At 43.0% G+C, this 16332-nt stretch overlaps 2 protein-coding genes and 1 long non-coding RNA gene across 5 annotated transcripts in view; 2 read left to right on the top strand and 1 right to left on the bottom strand.

Annotated features, from left to right (window-relative positions):
• LOC111776210 (uncharacterized) overlaps positions 1-4168 on the bottom strand; it is a 52629-nt gene extending 48461 nt beyond the window's left edge. Inside the window, exon 1 of the long non-coding RNA XR_002812209.2 lies at positions 4038-4168. This is a non-coding gene — a long non-coding RNA (uncharacterized lncRNA). The remainder of the gene's footprint in view (positions 1-4037) is intronic.
• Positions 2558-8700, top strand: NUPR2 (nuclear protein 2, transcriptional regulator). 2 transcript variants are annotated; one of them, XR_011424223.1, is made up of 3 exons: positions 2558-5807; positions 6391-6552; positions 8519-8700. XR_011424223.1 is itself a non-coding variant. In NM_001433598.1 (2 exon segments), a coding segment is annotated over 1 exon segment (297 nt). In that variant the 5' UTR covers positions 5414-5504; the 3' UTR covers positions 5802-5807; positions 6391-6600.
• Positions 8520-15547, top strand: CHCHD2 (coiled-coil-helix-coiled-coil-helix domain containing 2). Of its 2 annotated transcripts, XM_070231814.1 has the most exons (6): positions 8520-8629; positions 9670-9748; positions 10563-10958; positions 12870-13119; positions 14306-14462; positions 15248-15547. In XM_070231814.1, the coding sequence occupies exons 3-6, from the start codon at positions 10909-10911 to the stop codon at positions 15256-15258; spliced, it is 468 nt and encodes a 155-aa protein (XP_070087915.1). In that variant the 5' UTR covers positions 8520-8629; positions 9670-9748; positions 10563-10908; the 3' UTR covers positions 15259-15547. The 2 variants fall into 2 exon arrangements, with proteins under 2 accessions (XP_070087915.1, XP_001499624.1); XM_001499574.6 differs by lacking the exon at positions 8520-8629 and having other exon boundaries at positions 9670-9790.
• The last annotated feature ends 785 nt before the right edge of the window (positions 15548-16332 follow it).

Raw genomic sequence — 16332 nt, forward strand, 5'->3', positions numbered from 1 at the left:
TTCCCTGGGTTTGAGCAGCTTTATCAATTCCCCCATATACACAGCTGCTTTTCAATGTCTTAATTTTCCAGAATATCATCCAGCTTCTCTTTCAGGCCTGACATGGTCTATTGTATGTTTCCACCTGTAATCTCTTCCCCCAGGCCTCTGTGGGTCTGTAGTCCCCCTGCAGCTTTCCTGAGTGGTGCCCACAAACTTTCCACCTGAGCCTCCAGTGAGACAAAATAGATACCAGTCCTTCAGCCCCAAGACAGGTTAGAATGTTGCAAATAAGGTCTGCTCTGCTTCCTCTGGTTTGAGGGAGGGAATTTGGAACTGGGCTGCTGCCTCCTCCAGACCAAAACCATTGCTGTGCCAAGGAAGGTGTGAGGCAAAAGCAAGTAAAAACAGAAAATTTCCTGCTGTTTTGAATGTGACTTTTTCTTTTTCTTTTCTTTTGAGGAAGATTAGCCCTGAGCTAACATCTGCTGCCAATCCTCCTCTTTTTGCTGAGGAAGACTGGCCCTGAGCTAACATCCATGCCCATCTTCCTCTACTTTATATGTGGGACGCCTACCACAGCATGGCTTGCCAAGTGGTGCCATGTCCGCACCTGGGATCCAAACTGGTGAACCCTGGGCTGCCAAAGCCAAACGTGTGCACTTAACTGCTGCACCACCAGGCTGGCCCCAAATGTGACTTTTTCTTGATGGAGTATTTACCTAGTTGCTGTAGACACTGACTGTTTTCCAGAGCTCCTATAAGGTTACTTTAGCCAGTTTCAGGGTGGGGAGGGTGTTGGGGTTTTTTTTGTTTCATGTGGGAACAAGGGCTTGGAGCTTCCTAGTCCACCATTTTGCTTATGTCACTTTTGCTCTTTTCATTTTGACCTTTGCTCAAGTGCCACCTCCTCAAAGAGATCTTCTAACCTGTCTGTCTGAAGTATCATATTCATGACATTCCCATGTTTCATATTCCTTAATTGCACTTATCACCAAGAGGTATATTTTTTTATTGTCTGCCTCCTCCCACAAGAATAGAAACTGCATGAGAGCGGGGAACTTTATCCTGAAAGTCTAAAACAATATCTAGCACATGGTACATGTTTAATAAATATATTTTGAATGAATGAATGTGGCTTAAATAGCTATTTACAGTTTGTTCACTTTCATTAATAGGTTTTAATGGTTTGGTTGTTTATATACCCATATATTTATTTATTTAACAGACATTTACATGTACTGTGAGCTGAAGATGGAGGGCAAAGGTGTTTCTAATCTTACAGAGGAGCTAGACAAATACACAAATAATGCAAAAGCATGAATAAATGAGGAAGAGAGAGAAGTGTTGAATGTAAGTTGTAGCCAGCTTCAAGTTTGCAAACGAGTGTCATTTAACTTCTAACTGAGGGACCTCAGGGACAGAAGCCAGTTCTGCTAAGGCTCAAATGCAGATACAGGAGGTTAACCCACCATGGACCTTAGGCAAGCCATGTGACCTGGCTGAATCTCTATTTCTCTTTCCACTGCCTCATGAAGTAGTTGCAATGATTCAGTGAGAAAGTAATGAGACTGAGCTTTACAATCTGTTCATAGCTATGCTAATATAAGGAATTGAAGTTTGCTCCTGAAGCGTGATTGTTTAGTTGTTTGTCCCCTGGGTCTGGAGTCAAACCACTAAACAAAGTCCATTTTAAAATCTTACTCCAATGACGTTATTAGCATTACTTAGAGTCCTTGGGCAGGAGACCAAGAAAGATGGTGGCACCAGCTTTTAAATATCATCTCAGAAGCTAGGAGGACACGGATATTTAGCAATCTCTCTGTGAACTGAAAAGCAATGAGTTCACACTAAGAGGCACAGTAAAATGGAAGGAATAATTACCCAGGGGTCAGAAGATCTCAGTCTTAGTCTGGCTCTGCTTTTTATTAGTTATATAACTTTGGGAAACTTGTTAAACTGTTTCCTCATTTGGAAAATTGGGACAGTGATATCTCACAGGGTTCTTGTAAAGATCAAGGGATGTAATACTTTTAGCACTGATACTGTTGTCTCTGAATCCATTCGCCACATTGAAAAGATCAAAGACTCCTTGAAGAAGGGCTGATCCCAGGTCTGGGGCAACAAATGTACAGGATGAGCCTGGACATCTTAGTTTACCAGAAAACACTCTCCAAGACAACTAGGTTAACATCAAAAGAACTCAGGAATCACACGGTGCTCCCACTGGCCAAATATGGAACAATTCGAGCATTCAAAAAGAATGAAAATGAATAAAATTGACTGAAACACACTGTTTTTAAAAATTCACGAGTTCATAATGATTCTCAAGAAAAAAAAAAGTAAAGTCCATTTGAACCCATGAAAAGCCACCTCTAAAGGGGAAGAATTAAGCATTTGTCTTGCCTCTCCTGTCAAATGTATTTCAGGGTAACCATATAGTCTTGGTTCCTGAGGGAAAGAATTCTAGCTAATAAATGTGGAAGGAATGATGGAGTTAGAAAATTACCATTTTGCAACCCCTAATTAAATAATAGCAAATGAACACAATAGCAAATAAAGCAATGAACTATAGATGAAACCATGAGATAAAAGTTTAATGTGGAACTTTGCAATTGGGACAGGCTGTCACCACCTGAGCGCAATGATTGGTCTTAGCAGCACTAAAATTAGGACAATGAGCCATTGTGTGTTTCCTGGCATGATGCCAACACACATCACTTCCTACAAAGTTTTCTTGCCCCCAAAATTGAATCTGAGTATAAGTAAGTCTGTAGATCCAACCTAAATTACAGAAAATGAAAGAAAGGAACAAGTTAAATGACACAATAAGGAAGCAAGCAAATCCACAAAGTGGAACATTTTACAGGACAACTGACCCAGTTTCTGCAACAAGTCAATGTCAGCAAATGAAAAGGGCAGGGGATTGCCCTAGAATATGAGACTTAAAAGCCATACGAGCGAATTTTGTAGATTTTGTGTGGATCGTGTATGTATTCTGAGTTGAATGTATTTGGATGTCTTTTAGACAATCAGAGAAATTTGATTCTGGAATGGGTACTTGAAAATAATAGGACCAGTTGATTTTCTAATATATGAAAATGGCATTGTGGTTATATAAGAAATGCCTAGCTTTTTAGAGCTGTATTTTGAGATATATAGGAATGAAATGACATAAGATCTGTGATTTGATCTAAAATGCTACAGTAGAGCAAACAGGGATACATAAAGCAAATGTGACAGGGTCTTGATAATTGTTGAATCTGTGGATGGGACATGGGAGTTCACTGATCTGTTCTTTTCACTTTTGAGAATGTCTGAATATTTTCATAATGAAAAATGCTAAAGAGATTTTTTCTTTTTTTTAGCTGAGGAAGATTAGCCCTGAGCTAACGTCTGTGCCAATCTTCCTCTATTTCGTACGTGGGTCCCTGCCACGGCATGGCTGACAAGTGGTGTAGGTCCGAGCCTAGGATCCAAAAACCCTATGAACTGGGGCTGCAAAAGTGGAGTGTGCCACAGGGCTGGGCCGTAAACAGATTTTTTAAAAAGAGAGAATGTATGGGAGAGTGGCATAGGGATAGATACTCATTTCTCTCTCTCCCAAGAGCAGAGGTACGACATGTGGGTGGAAGAGAAAATCCCTTTGGTGTTTTATTAAAAACACTCTCCTGTGACTTTTTCATTTAAGGAACCACCAAAATTGCCCTCAGAGCATGGTATACATCAGGGATACAGCTTCAGAGTGCCAAAAAAATAAGTCATAGTGGCAACTTGGTCACACACAGAAACTAAGCAAGATCAAATATCTGACGACAAACAGAAATGGCAAGCAATAGACTATATTGGAGTATATGAGGAAGCCATTTGGTGTAAACCTAATTTGGCCAGACTTTGTTTTTTCCAAAATGGCCTGACATAGCCGTTGAGCATGCATTGTATATCTGCTGTAAACATTTACAAACGGCCTTAAGATAAAGGTGCAACTTTCCCCCACATTGGCATTTCCGTAGGGATAAGCATCTCTCCCTAGGCTAGGAACTGATTGCTGTGCTCACCTGTGACCACCCAGCTGGAGACAACAGACCTGCCATCCTGCTGTGTCTACGGAGACAGCAGACCTACCTGCTGTGTCCATCAATCACTGTGCCGAGAGCAGTCTCCGGACATTTGAATCATATGTGAAACATCCTCTTTGGGGGTATATAACCACTCTGTACACCCCACTTCTTTGGTGCCCTTCCTTTGGGAAGAAAGGCCCTGGGCCGTGGTCCTCAGATTTTGGCTCAGAATAAACTCACCCAAATTTTCACTTATAGATTGGTTATGGATTATTTTGGGGGACACTGAGAAGGCTTTTTCTTCTTCTTTAAAGCAGGGAATTATTTTTGCTCTATTAAAAAGAAAATATCCGAGAGAGTAGCTGCAACATCCGTGGGAAGAGAATTATCTGCGCTACTTACACCAAACCAAAACAAAGGCCTTCTTCGCAATAACTCCCTGAGAGCTCCAGGGAGGCAGTAATTAGGTAATTAGACCTGGGAGTCCCCGCAGAGCCCGGGCGGCAGCGGGGCGTAATGACTTCCGCTCCGCGGTGCCGCAGCCCTCCGAGAGCGGGCAGGCCGGCCTTCTCTGAGCGAGCTCACCCGGCCGCTTCCTCTGCCTCCGCTGCTCTCCTGAGCACGCTTCCCCCCATGAGCCGGGGCGGGCACAGCCGGGACTGGCGATCGGGACGCTTGGTTCGCACTGGTCGTCCCCCGACCCCTCCACGCCGCCACTCTCGACTCTCGACCGTCACCCCAAATTGCCAGCGTATGAAGTTATCACGCTTAACATCTCCTGACCCGAGGACTTGAGTACCCGCGGATAATCCGAAATTGCGCGCGGTTCCGGGCCTTGCAGCAGGCAGGGTGCCTTCTCCTTCTTCATCGCTAGCTTAATACAATTAATTCATACTCTTTATCAAAAACGTGGACTGTGAAAAGGAAAAAGAACTGGCCCTACCAGCCAGAAATACTTTTAGCATTTTGATGAATTTCCTTTCAGTCTTTTATATAGACAGATGTTTTCAAAATACGTTACTGGGATACCGAGATTTTCTTCAGAAGGTAATTTTTCACTTTACATCATTATTGAGCACTTTCTCATGTCATTAAACAGCCTAAGAAAATGTTTTTTGCTGATAAAAGTCCTCCGGAGGAATGCACATCCCCGCATTTTCTTCAAGCAGTCCCTCATTGTTGACACTTGGGTAGTTTTCTATTTTTGACCGATATCAACAAAGTGCTCGCTCGGATTTTCCCAAATGCCCCTCTCGCACCAGCGGCGCACACGCCCGGGCGGCAGAAGAAGTCCCGGGTCACGGGACTGGAGAGCAGAGGCCTCGCGCCGCGCTCCAACCGGGCTCTGTGACGTCACCGTAGGTCCCGCCCCCGCCGGCAGAGCCAATCGAAACCCGGGGCGGGGTCCTCCAGAAGCGCGCGCACGCGCGGGCTGGCGGCCCGAAGGCCCGGCGGCCCGGGGCGATGAACCCAGCGGGTCTCAGCGCCCAGGCTAGGGGGCAACCGTCGCCACCGGAGGCGCGGCCGGCCGTAAACTCCGAGGAGGAGCTCTACGACTGCCTGGATTACTACTACCTGCGCGACTTCCCGGCCTCCGGGGCTGGGCGCAGCAAGGGCCGGACGCGGCGCGAGCGGGAACTGCGCACCAACCGGCCGGTGCCCGGCGGCCACGAGCGCAAGATCGCGCAGAAGCTCGTCAACGGCCAGCGCAAGCGTCGCCAGCGCCAGTTGCAGCCACGGCCGCGCACTCGCCTCCCCTGAGCGCCGGTACGTGCGGGCTGCGACGGGCCTGGGCCCAGGGAAGCCCCGCTAGCGCCCTGCGCCACCGCGGCCCCGCTCCCCTCGGGCCCCCTGCGACTCGACTCAGGCAGAGTCGCCCCGTTCTGAGTCTGCCCCGCGTTAGCGAGTTATAGCTGAACCCCGTAAGCCCCCAATTTATCTCCCTGCTGCGAGTGGAATAGTGAAAACTCCACCTTTTGGAATTTTGCAGTTGGGTAGAAATGGCTAGAAAACATCTTTTTAAAAATACATGTGAACTGGGGCCGCGGGGTGGCGTAGTGGTTACGGTCTGCGCTCCGCTTTGGAAGACTGAGGTTCCCAGGTTCCGTCTGGGTGCGGACGTATGCACTGCTCTTCAAGCCATGCTGGCAGGCGTCCCACATATAAAATGGAGGAAGATGGGCAGAGATAGTAGCTCAGGGCCAGTCTTCCTCAGCAAAAAGAGGAGGATTGGGAGCGGATTTTAGCTCAGGGCTAATCTTCCTTAACAACAACAAAAAAAGTGAAGGATTTACTTCCTGTATTTATGCAGGGATTAAAGAAATTTTTGTTTTTGTCTGATTTTCTACAGGATACCCGAAGGACCTGATAAAAGTATTTTCTCTACCTCCAGCGGTAACTGGTCCTAAAGGGGAGAGAATCGATGTTGGTCAACAGAACTTCTTTTTGACATCGCTTAAGTTTACTGCTTCAGTATCTGCTCCTTAGTGATTATTAAGTAACATCCAAGTGGGTATGCCTTTTTAGGGTTTTTAATTAAAAGAGAGCAGCAAGAATGGCATTTTAACTTTTTTTTTTTCACTTGCTATGGTAACTTTTAAAATCCACAAATACTTGAATTCTTACGTGTAAAGAAGAGGGCACAAAGATGAATAGGGGAAGAGCAAGAAAGGAATTTGTACAAGATTTCAACACAAATGTCACGCTACTGGGCAGGTTTAATATTTGCCAAAGTAGGGATATTTTAAATTGTAGCTGTGAATACTAGAACAGTTGCTAGTCTCTGCACTACTGACCCAAAGTTATCCCAGAGTTCAGGTAACTTTCCAGAGGTCATAACAGCTAGTTAGAAAGACGACCAGGCATAACAGATAGCAAAAGCATTCACTCTTTCCAGCATCATAGTTTTTCTCAACTGTAGACGACATTCTGTGGTTCAGAACCACACACAAACTCCACATTCCAAAGACAAGAGTTGAGTTACAGTTTAAACATTATGCAGAATACGGGAAGGTAGCTTCCCTTTCTCTTCAGTGTGCATTGTCTGGCCTCTGCCCAGCAGTGAGTCCTTGGTTAGGAGAGAGCAGTGGTGTGCTGGGAGGAGCAACCTGAATATTAATCCTAGCTATGACTGTTCATCGCTCTGGCATTCAGCAAACTTCTGAGTTTCAAGTTCCCACAAGCTTAAGGTTTCTCATTTGTAAAATGGGAATGACATTGGATTACCATGCCAAACGGTGGGTTAGAGATAAAATTTATATAAAACATCTGACACACTTAAGGGCCTGGCACACAATAGGTGCTCAATAAATGGTAACAATTTTTAAATTTACACAACACAATCCCCTCTCCTTCCTCTCTAGTCTGGAAGTCTTAAATTCTTTCACTACATTAATTCTTTTAAAATGTCACCAATGTCCAGGCAGCATGGTACAGTAGGAGTCCTGGCTTTGGTGTCAAACACCTGTATGGACTTGGGCAAGTTGCTTAAACTCTAAGCATCTGTTTCCTTACCCACAAAATGGGGATAAGACAGTACCTATTTCAAGAGTTCTTGTGAGGTGTAAATGAAATAATGCATGTAATACTCTTAGTGCCTGGTATATAATAGGTACTCAAATAATTTGTAATAATGTTCCCTTTGCCACTTTTTTAGCCTTCAGGATTTTTTTCCTTACCCCTAGTCTCCCTCTGCTATGTCTCAGACACCACGTCTAGATTAATATTCCTGAAGACCATTTTAATCATATAAAAACCCTCAATGACTCCTCTAACCTTGGAGGATAAAAAGCCTAGTTTCCTTATATTGTGCTGGAAATCATCTATGGAATTTTCTTAAATTTCTTTCCCACAACTTCCAAAAACACACTCTGGTTCTTGACACAGGTCTTCTGTACTCTAAATTCACCATATTCAATTCTACTTCTTCATTTGAATCTGTGATGTCCTACTGAGCATGCCCTTTTCCCCTTTCCAACTTTAATCTTTCTGAAACTAATTCCACCTGCACTTAAGTGCCACTCTCTCTCTCAAGCCTTCATCCACATTTAATGTCCATTCCTTTGAAATCCTTTAGAACTTAATACAAAAACCACTTGTTTATATAGTATTTTGTACTTTTAAATCAACAGTTAAATTCATTCATTTTTTAATTCTATTTTGTCTGATATGTGCAAAGCACTATATTCATATGTCTTAGTTATCCAAAGAAGAGCTACATTTAGTCTAAGGACCTTAATGTCTTAAAACATCTCAGTTCCTACACAATTCCTGCTGTTAAACTACAGCATACCCAGACAGGCATGAGCCATGTTAAAGCAACATTCTATAAGGTCTTCTAACTAGGTTTTGCTCATTTTAGATACTAGAACTTTTTAAATTTAATTATGGTCACCGTAGAAATTATGTGTATTGGTTACCTATTGCTATGTGACAAAGTACTCCAAAATCTAGTGGCTTAAAACAATTATCTCTTTCAGTGGGTGAAGAATTTTGGAGTGACTTAACTGGATGGTTCTAGCTCAGGGTCTCATGAGGTTGGAGAGGAATGAGGCTCCACCTTTTGAAGGGATCTGTTTTACACCACCATGGTATGTTTAATTATTATAAGTGTGTTCATTATAGACAAATTGGAAACTTATGAACAAGCAAAAAAAAAAGGGAAGAAAGAGATCACTATCCAAGGGATAACATCACTATTTGGGTTCCAGTCTTTAAAATATATATGAAAATATATATGAACTTTTTCAAAATAGAAACATCCTATGTATACTATTTTGTAACCTGCTCTTTCACTTAATATATTCTGAAAATATTTTTCATGTCAGGTATTCTTTCATAACATTTTAAATGGCTGGACAGTATATTTCTTCATTTGTATGTATTATAACTTATTTAATTCTATATTGTAGAACACTTATTTACAGGTTTTGCCTATTTTATACATTTTGTTAAATGAACATCCTTATAGCCAATTTCTTTCTACATTCATGACTGTTTCTTAAATTACTAGACATGGAATTTTTGGAACAGGGTTTGCACAATTTTAAAACCTCTGATATCTACCACCTAATTTAAGTAGAATTTTTATTGCAGTCATCAAGAGTCCATTCAGCCACATATCTGCAAGAGTTCTTTGTTCAAATTTTGATCACCATAAGTGAATTTGTTGAGAATGACCAAAATCACTATGGAATAAGAAGTTTTTTATCTTGGAAATCATTTCATATCAATATAGAGAAGCTCCTTATTCTTTTTATATAGCTGCATATTGTGTGAATGTGCCATAATTTTTTTTTTTATTTTTACCAGTATTCTACTGACAGGAATTTAAGTTGTTGGTAATCTTTTACTATCACTAAATAACCTTGTACAAACATTCAGTATTCTCTCTTCAATCTAGGAATTAATGAATTAGCCAAGTACAATTAAAATTATCCCTGTTCTGGTCTGTCTTGATTGTCCAATGTTTTGCTCATTCTAAGCTCTCCTTGTGCCAGGATGTCCTTTATAAGTTTCCTTTTCTCCATCTCTGCTTATGAATTATCCAAAGGCAAGTAAAAACACTTACCATTTTTAAAGGTTTCATTTAAAAAGTTCTGTGAAAATAAAACTTTGTTTTTCACAAAAGGTTTTTGCATCGTTTACCCCTCGGTGCCACAAACATTCTGCTGTTGCTGGAAAGGCTGTGTACAACTCTGCTACCTTTGGTGAGGGAGAAATTTCTGATTGACATCCAAGCAGAAATGAAGGTTCCACCTCTGCTCTCTTTCCTCCATAAATCCCACCCCACCCCCAAGGACTTTCCCATGAAGCCCCCCATGAAATGCCACTAGTCAACTTTTCCCCTATTGCAGAGGCGCCAAAACGTTACTGTTAAAAGCATTTCACAGCAAGGAGCACTGAAGCACAGACCCATGGGGCCTTTGCAATGACTGTTCCCTCTTGCCCGGAGTGCTCTCCCCGCTGACAAACACGTGGTTTGCTTCCCCACTTCCTGAAGGACTCCGTTCAAAGGCTGCCCTCTCCCACCTCTAACTCCCTAGCTCCCTTACCCTGCTTTTGCTTCATGTAGTCACCACCTGATTTAAGTATTTGTGTCTCCCCCCGCCCCGAATGAAACTCCACGAAGGTAGTTTTGTTTTATTTGGTGCTGTTATCTCCAGGATCTAGTTAACACTTGTAAATTATGCAGAACATTTTAATTATCAGTGAATGAATACTATCCCAATTATGGGCATAAATTCTGTAATATATATGAAAAGGGGTGGAAAATGTATGGTAATAACATAAATGTAAGGCATTGTTACTGTCTAAATTTAATCTGGGGACTGGGTCCACAGACGAGAAACGCAAAATAGAACCGACTCAGCTCTGTTGATCCCGGCCTCCTAAAACATTTACCCAAGTAAGCAGCTTAATGCTGAGGAAAGTTGAGTAACTTGCCCAAGGTCCTGTAGCAGTCACGCGAGAAATCTGAGTCACTCTCAAGGTTGGATTTAACCTACCCTGTTATTACAACAGTTTGAAAGAAGCAGCGATGTCCTTGAGCCCTAGGAAGCGACTCACTCTAGGCTCGAAGGACACGGTTTGCGGAACAACCTCAGAAAGTTCCGGTTTTCTAAATCGGCCTGGCGCCGAGCTCATGACGCCGACCGCACACGGCCAGGCGCCGCTGTGACGTCCTGCTCGTCCCGTGACCTTCAGGGCCGGCGGACCCGTTGGCGAGCGGAAGGCCTCTGCCTGTGCGCTGATTGGTCCGCGCTGAGGCCAGTCCCGTCTCCCGTCTTCCGTTCTCCTGCTCCGCAGCTGCTGCGGTGGTGTCCTCCGAGCCTCGCACTCGTAGACGCAGAACCGACGCCCGGTTGCGATGCCGCGTGGAAGCCGAAGCCGCACCTCCCGCATGGCCCCTCCGGCTAGGTGAGGCCACCGCGGGGCTTCGGGCCCTGCCGGCGCCGTGACGCGGAGGGAGGCCTCGCTTAGGCCTCGGCGCGGCGGGGGTCGGCTGGCGGAGGCCGGTGTGGCGTGGGCCCGCCCCCGCTCGCCGCAAGGTGGTTGTAAATGGGCTTTGGCTGGATTTCCCGTTTGTGGCAAAATTCCTAATTTCGAATGTCCATGACTTATTACTGAAGATAAAGCTCATTTTAAGTTAAAATAGGAAAGTTCTAGGGGCCGGCCCGGTGGCGCAGCGGTTAAGTGCACACGTTCCACTTCAGCGACCCGGGTTCGCCAGGTCGGATCCTGGTGCGGACATGGCACTGCTTGGCACGCCGTGCTGTGGCAGGCGTCCCACATATAAAGTGGAGGAAGCCGGGCATGGATGTTAGCTCAGGGCCAGTCTTCCTCAGCAAAAAGAGGAGGATTGGCAGCAGGTGTTAGCACAGGGCTGATCTTCCTAAAAAAAAAACGACACAGGGAAGTTCTAGAAAGAGCTGGACTTTGTAAGTGTAAACGTCAAAAATAGCACAAACAAAAAAAAGTAATGTACTCGGGGAAATGAGCGCATTTGAATGACGAATAATGTTTCAGCACCAACCATGAGCAATGAGCATTCGGCCCAGTAGGGGACAGTCACTAAAGCCTCACGTGTACATGACGTTTTCTAGTTCGTAAAATACTTTAAAAATATACTGCCAATTACACCTCATAATAACTTTGGAGATAGATGTTATTCCTCTTTTACGGAGATAAAGAAACTGGAGACTCAGAATAAGTGACTTGTCCAAGGTCGTGCTGCCAGTAAGTAGGAAAGCCAGGTCTCAGACCCGAGTCTTCCGAGGACAGATTGAGGACATTTAGCACAGTACCACATTGTTTCTCCGGACGAAGATGGATTGTGTTCACACAGTATGCTAGTATTGTAGGGAAGGGCTTCACTTATAGAAAGAAGCTTCTATAAGGGACCGGAAACCATGTTGTTATAAAGTTATGCCAGATGCCACCTGATAGGAAGTGAAGTCAAACTTTTGATCTAGCCTTATTTGAGAGAAGGGCACTCAAGGAAACGATCTAAAAATGGGCAGATGGAGCCTGTTATATGTGAAGATTTTTAAAGCGGCACTGGATATACCGGGTGAAATGGTTGGAAGCATCCAAACGTCCTACAGATGGGAAATAGTTGAAATTAGTTTTGGTGTAACAGTTCAGGCAAGTCACTTCCACTTACTGGGCTTCAGTTTAATCTGTGAAATGAAGGAATTGGACTGGATTATTTCCCCACGTGACTGTCTGCACGTCTTCATTCAAATGTTACCAACTCCCCTGTTGGTAGACCTCTGCTGACTATCCTAAAATTGTGAGGTCCCCACCGTGCTTCCTCTCTTGATATTTTTTCTGTAACACTTAATCCATATGACCTATTTTATGTGTTTGATCCCTCAATAGAATGTCAGCTCTGTGAAGGCAGAGGTGTTTGTCTCTTATTAACAGTTATATTCCCAACACCTACAATACTTATCCCTAATATTTGAATGGATGAATTCTCCAAGGATCTCTTAAACTCTTAATATTTTATAGCTTTTATGAAATACTTGAATAGCTATGCTCTTTAGTGATACTGTGGGCTATGTGAATACATGGAAATAGTTGCAAAAAGGCAGGAAAAGATAGTTTATACTTGATTACAACCTTCACGAAAGGTTAAAGAGAGAAAATGATATAAATTGGGGAATTGTGTTCTGTAAAGTTTTCTTGTATGTTTATAATATTTGTGTTTAATAATTTAAAATGAAAATCCTGAGGTTTATTTTAATAAACAAGGTTTTTAAGTTGACAATCTCCAAACCTGGTTGGAAGTGGGAATTTCATACTTTGTGTTCTTTTCTTTCACAGCCGGTCACCTCAGATGAGAGCTGCGCCTAGGCCAGCGCCAGCAGCCCAGCCACCAGCACCAGCTCCACCATCCGCTGTTGGCTCACCTGCTGCTGCACCCCGGCAGCCAGGTCTGATGGCCCAGATGGCAACCACTGCTGCTGGCGTGGCTGTGGGCTCTGCTGTTGGCCACACGCTAGGTCATGCCATCACTGGGGGCTTCAGTGGAGGAAGTAATGCTGAGCCCTCAAGGCCTGACATCACTTACCAGGTAAGATTTTGGGCATTTCCCTTAAATGGGTGTCTCTTATGAAAAAAACATAACTTTCTGTAATTTTAGAATCTATAATGCTGTTAACAGAAAATGGTTTATCAAAAGCCACATTTGGCAGTTGAATTAGTGCCTCAGGCCAGCATCAGCAAGTATTATACAAATTATATTTTTTCCCAAGGAGTAGAATTATAGCAATTCAACCTGATATTTTCCCCTTATTTTAAATATTTTGTCTTTGTGACTCTTTTTTTTTTTTTTTTTTTTAAGATTTTAGTTTTCCATTTTCTTCCCAAAGCCCCCTGGTACATAGTTATATATTTTTAGTTGTGGGTCCTTCTAGTTGTGGCATGTAGGATGCCACCTCAGCATGGCCTGACGAGCAGTGCCATGTCTGCACCCAGGATCCAAACCGGTGAAACCTTGGGCTGCCACAGCGGAGCACATGAACTTAACCACTCGGCCACAGGGCCGGCCCCTTGATGACTCTTTAATTCAGTCTCAATCTTGGTTAAGTACAGTCACAAGTCACTTAACAATGGGGATACGTTTTGAGAAATGCATCCTTAGGCGATTTTGTTGTGCAGGCGTCATAGAGTGTACTTCTACAAATCTCAATGGTATAGTCTATACTCTGAGTATACTTTGTTGTATTCTGGTATACTTGAAACTCTTGTCCATCTTTTCTTTTCATTCTTTCTTTTTCTTTTTCTTTTTTGCTGAGGAAGATTTGACAATCTTCCTTGTATGTGGGTCACCACCACAGCATGGCTGCCGACAGGTGGTGTAGGTCTGTACCTGGGAACTGAACCCTGGCTGCCAAAGTGGAGCACACCAAACTTAACCACTAGGCCACGGGGCCGCCCCCCCATCTATTTTTTAATAGTAATCCCATTTTTTCCTCCAAGAAACTTCACTGAACCACTGGTCTTTGGATGCCCACATAACCATTTCACTTCATTTGCATCTTTGTTCTTGAATCTTTCTGATTACAACTGGAGTTAAAGCTGATTTATTTTCTGCTTTTAAAAATTTTCACTTTCCATGTTACTAGATGGAAACTTACGTTTGCATCTGGATTTAGTTCTGTTTCCTCAGTTAACCTCAAAGACACTGGATACTGCTCTTTGTTCAGGTGTAAATGTGATTTCCTTTCTCAATGGTCCTGAATGCTATGTCTTTACAGGAGCCTCAGGGAACCCAGCCAGTGTACCAGCAGCAGGAGCAGTTTGGCCCGTGCCACTATGAAATGAAACAGTTTTTGGAATGCGCCCAGAACCAGAGTGACCTTAAGCTTTGTGAGGGTTTCAGCGAGGTGCTGAAACAGTGCAGATTTGCAAATGGTAGGTGATTATCAGTCCATGATTGAACTTGCATCTGCTCAGTTCACTGAATGGTACTCCTGAACCCAGTAGAGCTTAGGGAGTCTGTGTTTAATAAATTAAACTGACAAATTAGAGGAGATTTTGTTTAAATTACTCTAACGAGCTGTTTCAGAGATTTCTAGTCATTATCTTAAGCTTTCACCATGTATATTCTGAATCTGATTCTTTGTTAGCAGGTATAGATTAATGTGCCAGATCTTTTGTGGTTACTGCATGGGAGTGATCTAGCCTTAAGGCCATGAACATGAAATTACATTCTGATTTCACCATCTGATATATTATTGGCATTCTCCGTATCTTATATGAGAGAGAAAAGTTTATTAAGTCCCTCAGTGGAACTCGAGATTTAGGCTCCCTGAAATATTAGCAGTCCGCTTGTTCCTAAGAATTCACCATCTATTTAGATGCTTTTTTTCATTTTCCCACCTTTATTTAGGTAGGAAATAAGGGAGAAATTAATGCTTTCAGGTGGTTGAACTGTGAAATTAAGAGATTGCATGTCTTTGATAAAGCTAGTACCAAAGTGGCTATATTTCTTCTTCAGGACTCTGTCCCTGGAAGCACATATGCCCTGTCTTCCCTCAGTTGTGGCAAGGGTAGAGTAAAGTTCTGTTGATTACACGATGCCTTCAGTAGCTTATGAAAGAGACTAATAACCTCATCCCTCCTTTCATAATTTGGAGGGCTTCTGTTTTGTTAAATATACAGCTGGTGCTCTTCTAACTTACCTTTTCTGTTTGCAGGATTAGCCTAATTAAGAAGTTCAAATTGAAGACATGGAAAATCATCTCTCATGACCGAGTTAATTTAGCATAAAAATATAATTGATAATGAAGATACAAAGTGTGAAACCATCCGTTAAATCTGTCCTCTGTGATGAATCGTTTCCTTGCTTCAGAATTGCAATGGAAGAGGATGTTCTTCTATTCACTGAGATGGGATTGAGTTTGGGGCAGGGCACATGTTTGTGTGGCCTCCTTTAACCAGATTCTGTGATGTTGGTATTTGTGAATTAATTAGAATAAAGTGATTTTCTTCCAAAATGTGGTGTATTTTAAGTGTAAGGTCATAAATTAGGTATGGTATATACATGGTGAACATAGTCATTTTTCAAAAGGACACAGTTGTGTCAACATGTCTCTATCTAGTTTATAGTCTCTGGATATTAAATTACCATCCACCCGGAGGATCTGGCAGAGCTCACTAAGGAGCTTTTGTAGAGAAATAGTTATGTAAGGAGTAGCTCACTAGCAAACCTGCTCATTAAAAAGGTTCCAGTTGCTCCAGGCCTTTGGAGCCAATGTTCAGTAACCTGGGCAGTAATTTTGTTTAGAAAACTAACTGTTCTAATCAGGTGAATGATAAAGGAAATGTAGGCATAGACCCATTACATGGGTGGATTCCCTGTGGCCAGGTCAGCAGTACATATCACTGTTCCCCTAGTATAGCCAATTAATTGGTCAGAGGTGAGAGCCATTCTCTTAATATAAGCAGTTCCCTTGCAAATGTTTTTCTTCTGCTTCAGTCACTGTCCCTGCCTCTTCCTGAAAGACTGAAGCTAGCTACAGTCGTCCCACTCCATGTTGTCTTAAGGAGATGGACATGATTTGGGGTGCATCATTTTTTTAAGTGAACCCAGCTCCATCCCTCACAATTCAAAATCTCAGTTCACTTCTGGGAGTTGACCTCCAGGCTACGTTATGTTCTGCAGTGTTCCTACTTTCAGATCTACCTTTCAGAGCTGCTGTTAACTGAATTTTTTCCCCTCTTAAGTTTCAGAGACCTCTATTACTACAAGGTGCCTGAAGTGCTCCTGAGTGAGTGAATT

Source organism: Equus caballus, chromosome 13 (assembly GCF_041296265.1).
Source record: "Equus caballus isolate H_3958 breed thoroughbred chromosome 13, TB-T2T, whole genome shotgun sequence".
In the NCBI taxonomy this organism is placed as follows: domain Eukaryota; kingdom Metazoa; phylum Chordata; class Mammalia; order Perissodactyla; family Equidae; genus Equus; species Equus caballus.

Coding starts and splice junctions, on each gene's coding strand:
- CHCHD2 (XM_070231814.1), top strand. CDS start 10,909: ATGCCGCGTGGAAGCCGAAGCCGCACCTCCCGCATGGCCCCTCCGGCT. Junction 10,959..12,869: donor CGCATGGCCCCTCCGGCTAG/GTGAGGCCACCG, acceptor TTTCTTTCACAG/CCGGTCACCTCAGATGAGAG. Junction 13,120..14,305: donor GGCCTGACATCACTTACCAG/GTAAGATTTTGG, acceptor ATGTCTTTACAG/GAGCCTCAGGGAACCCAGCC.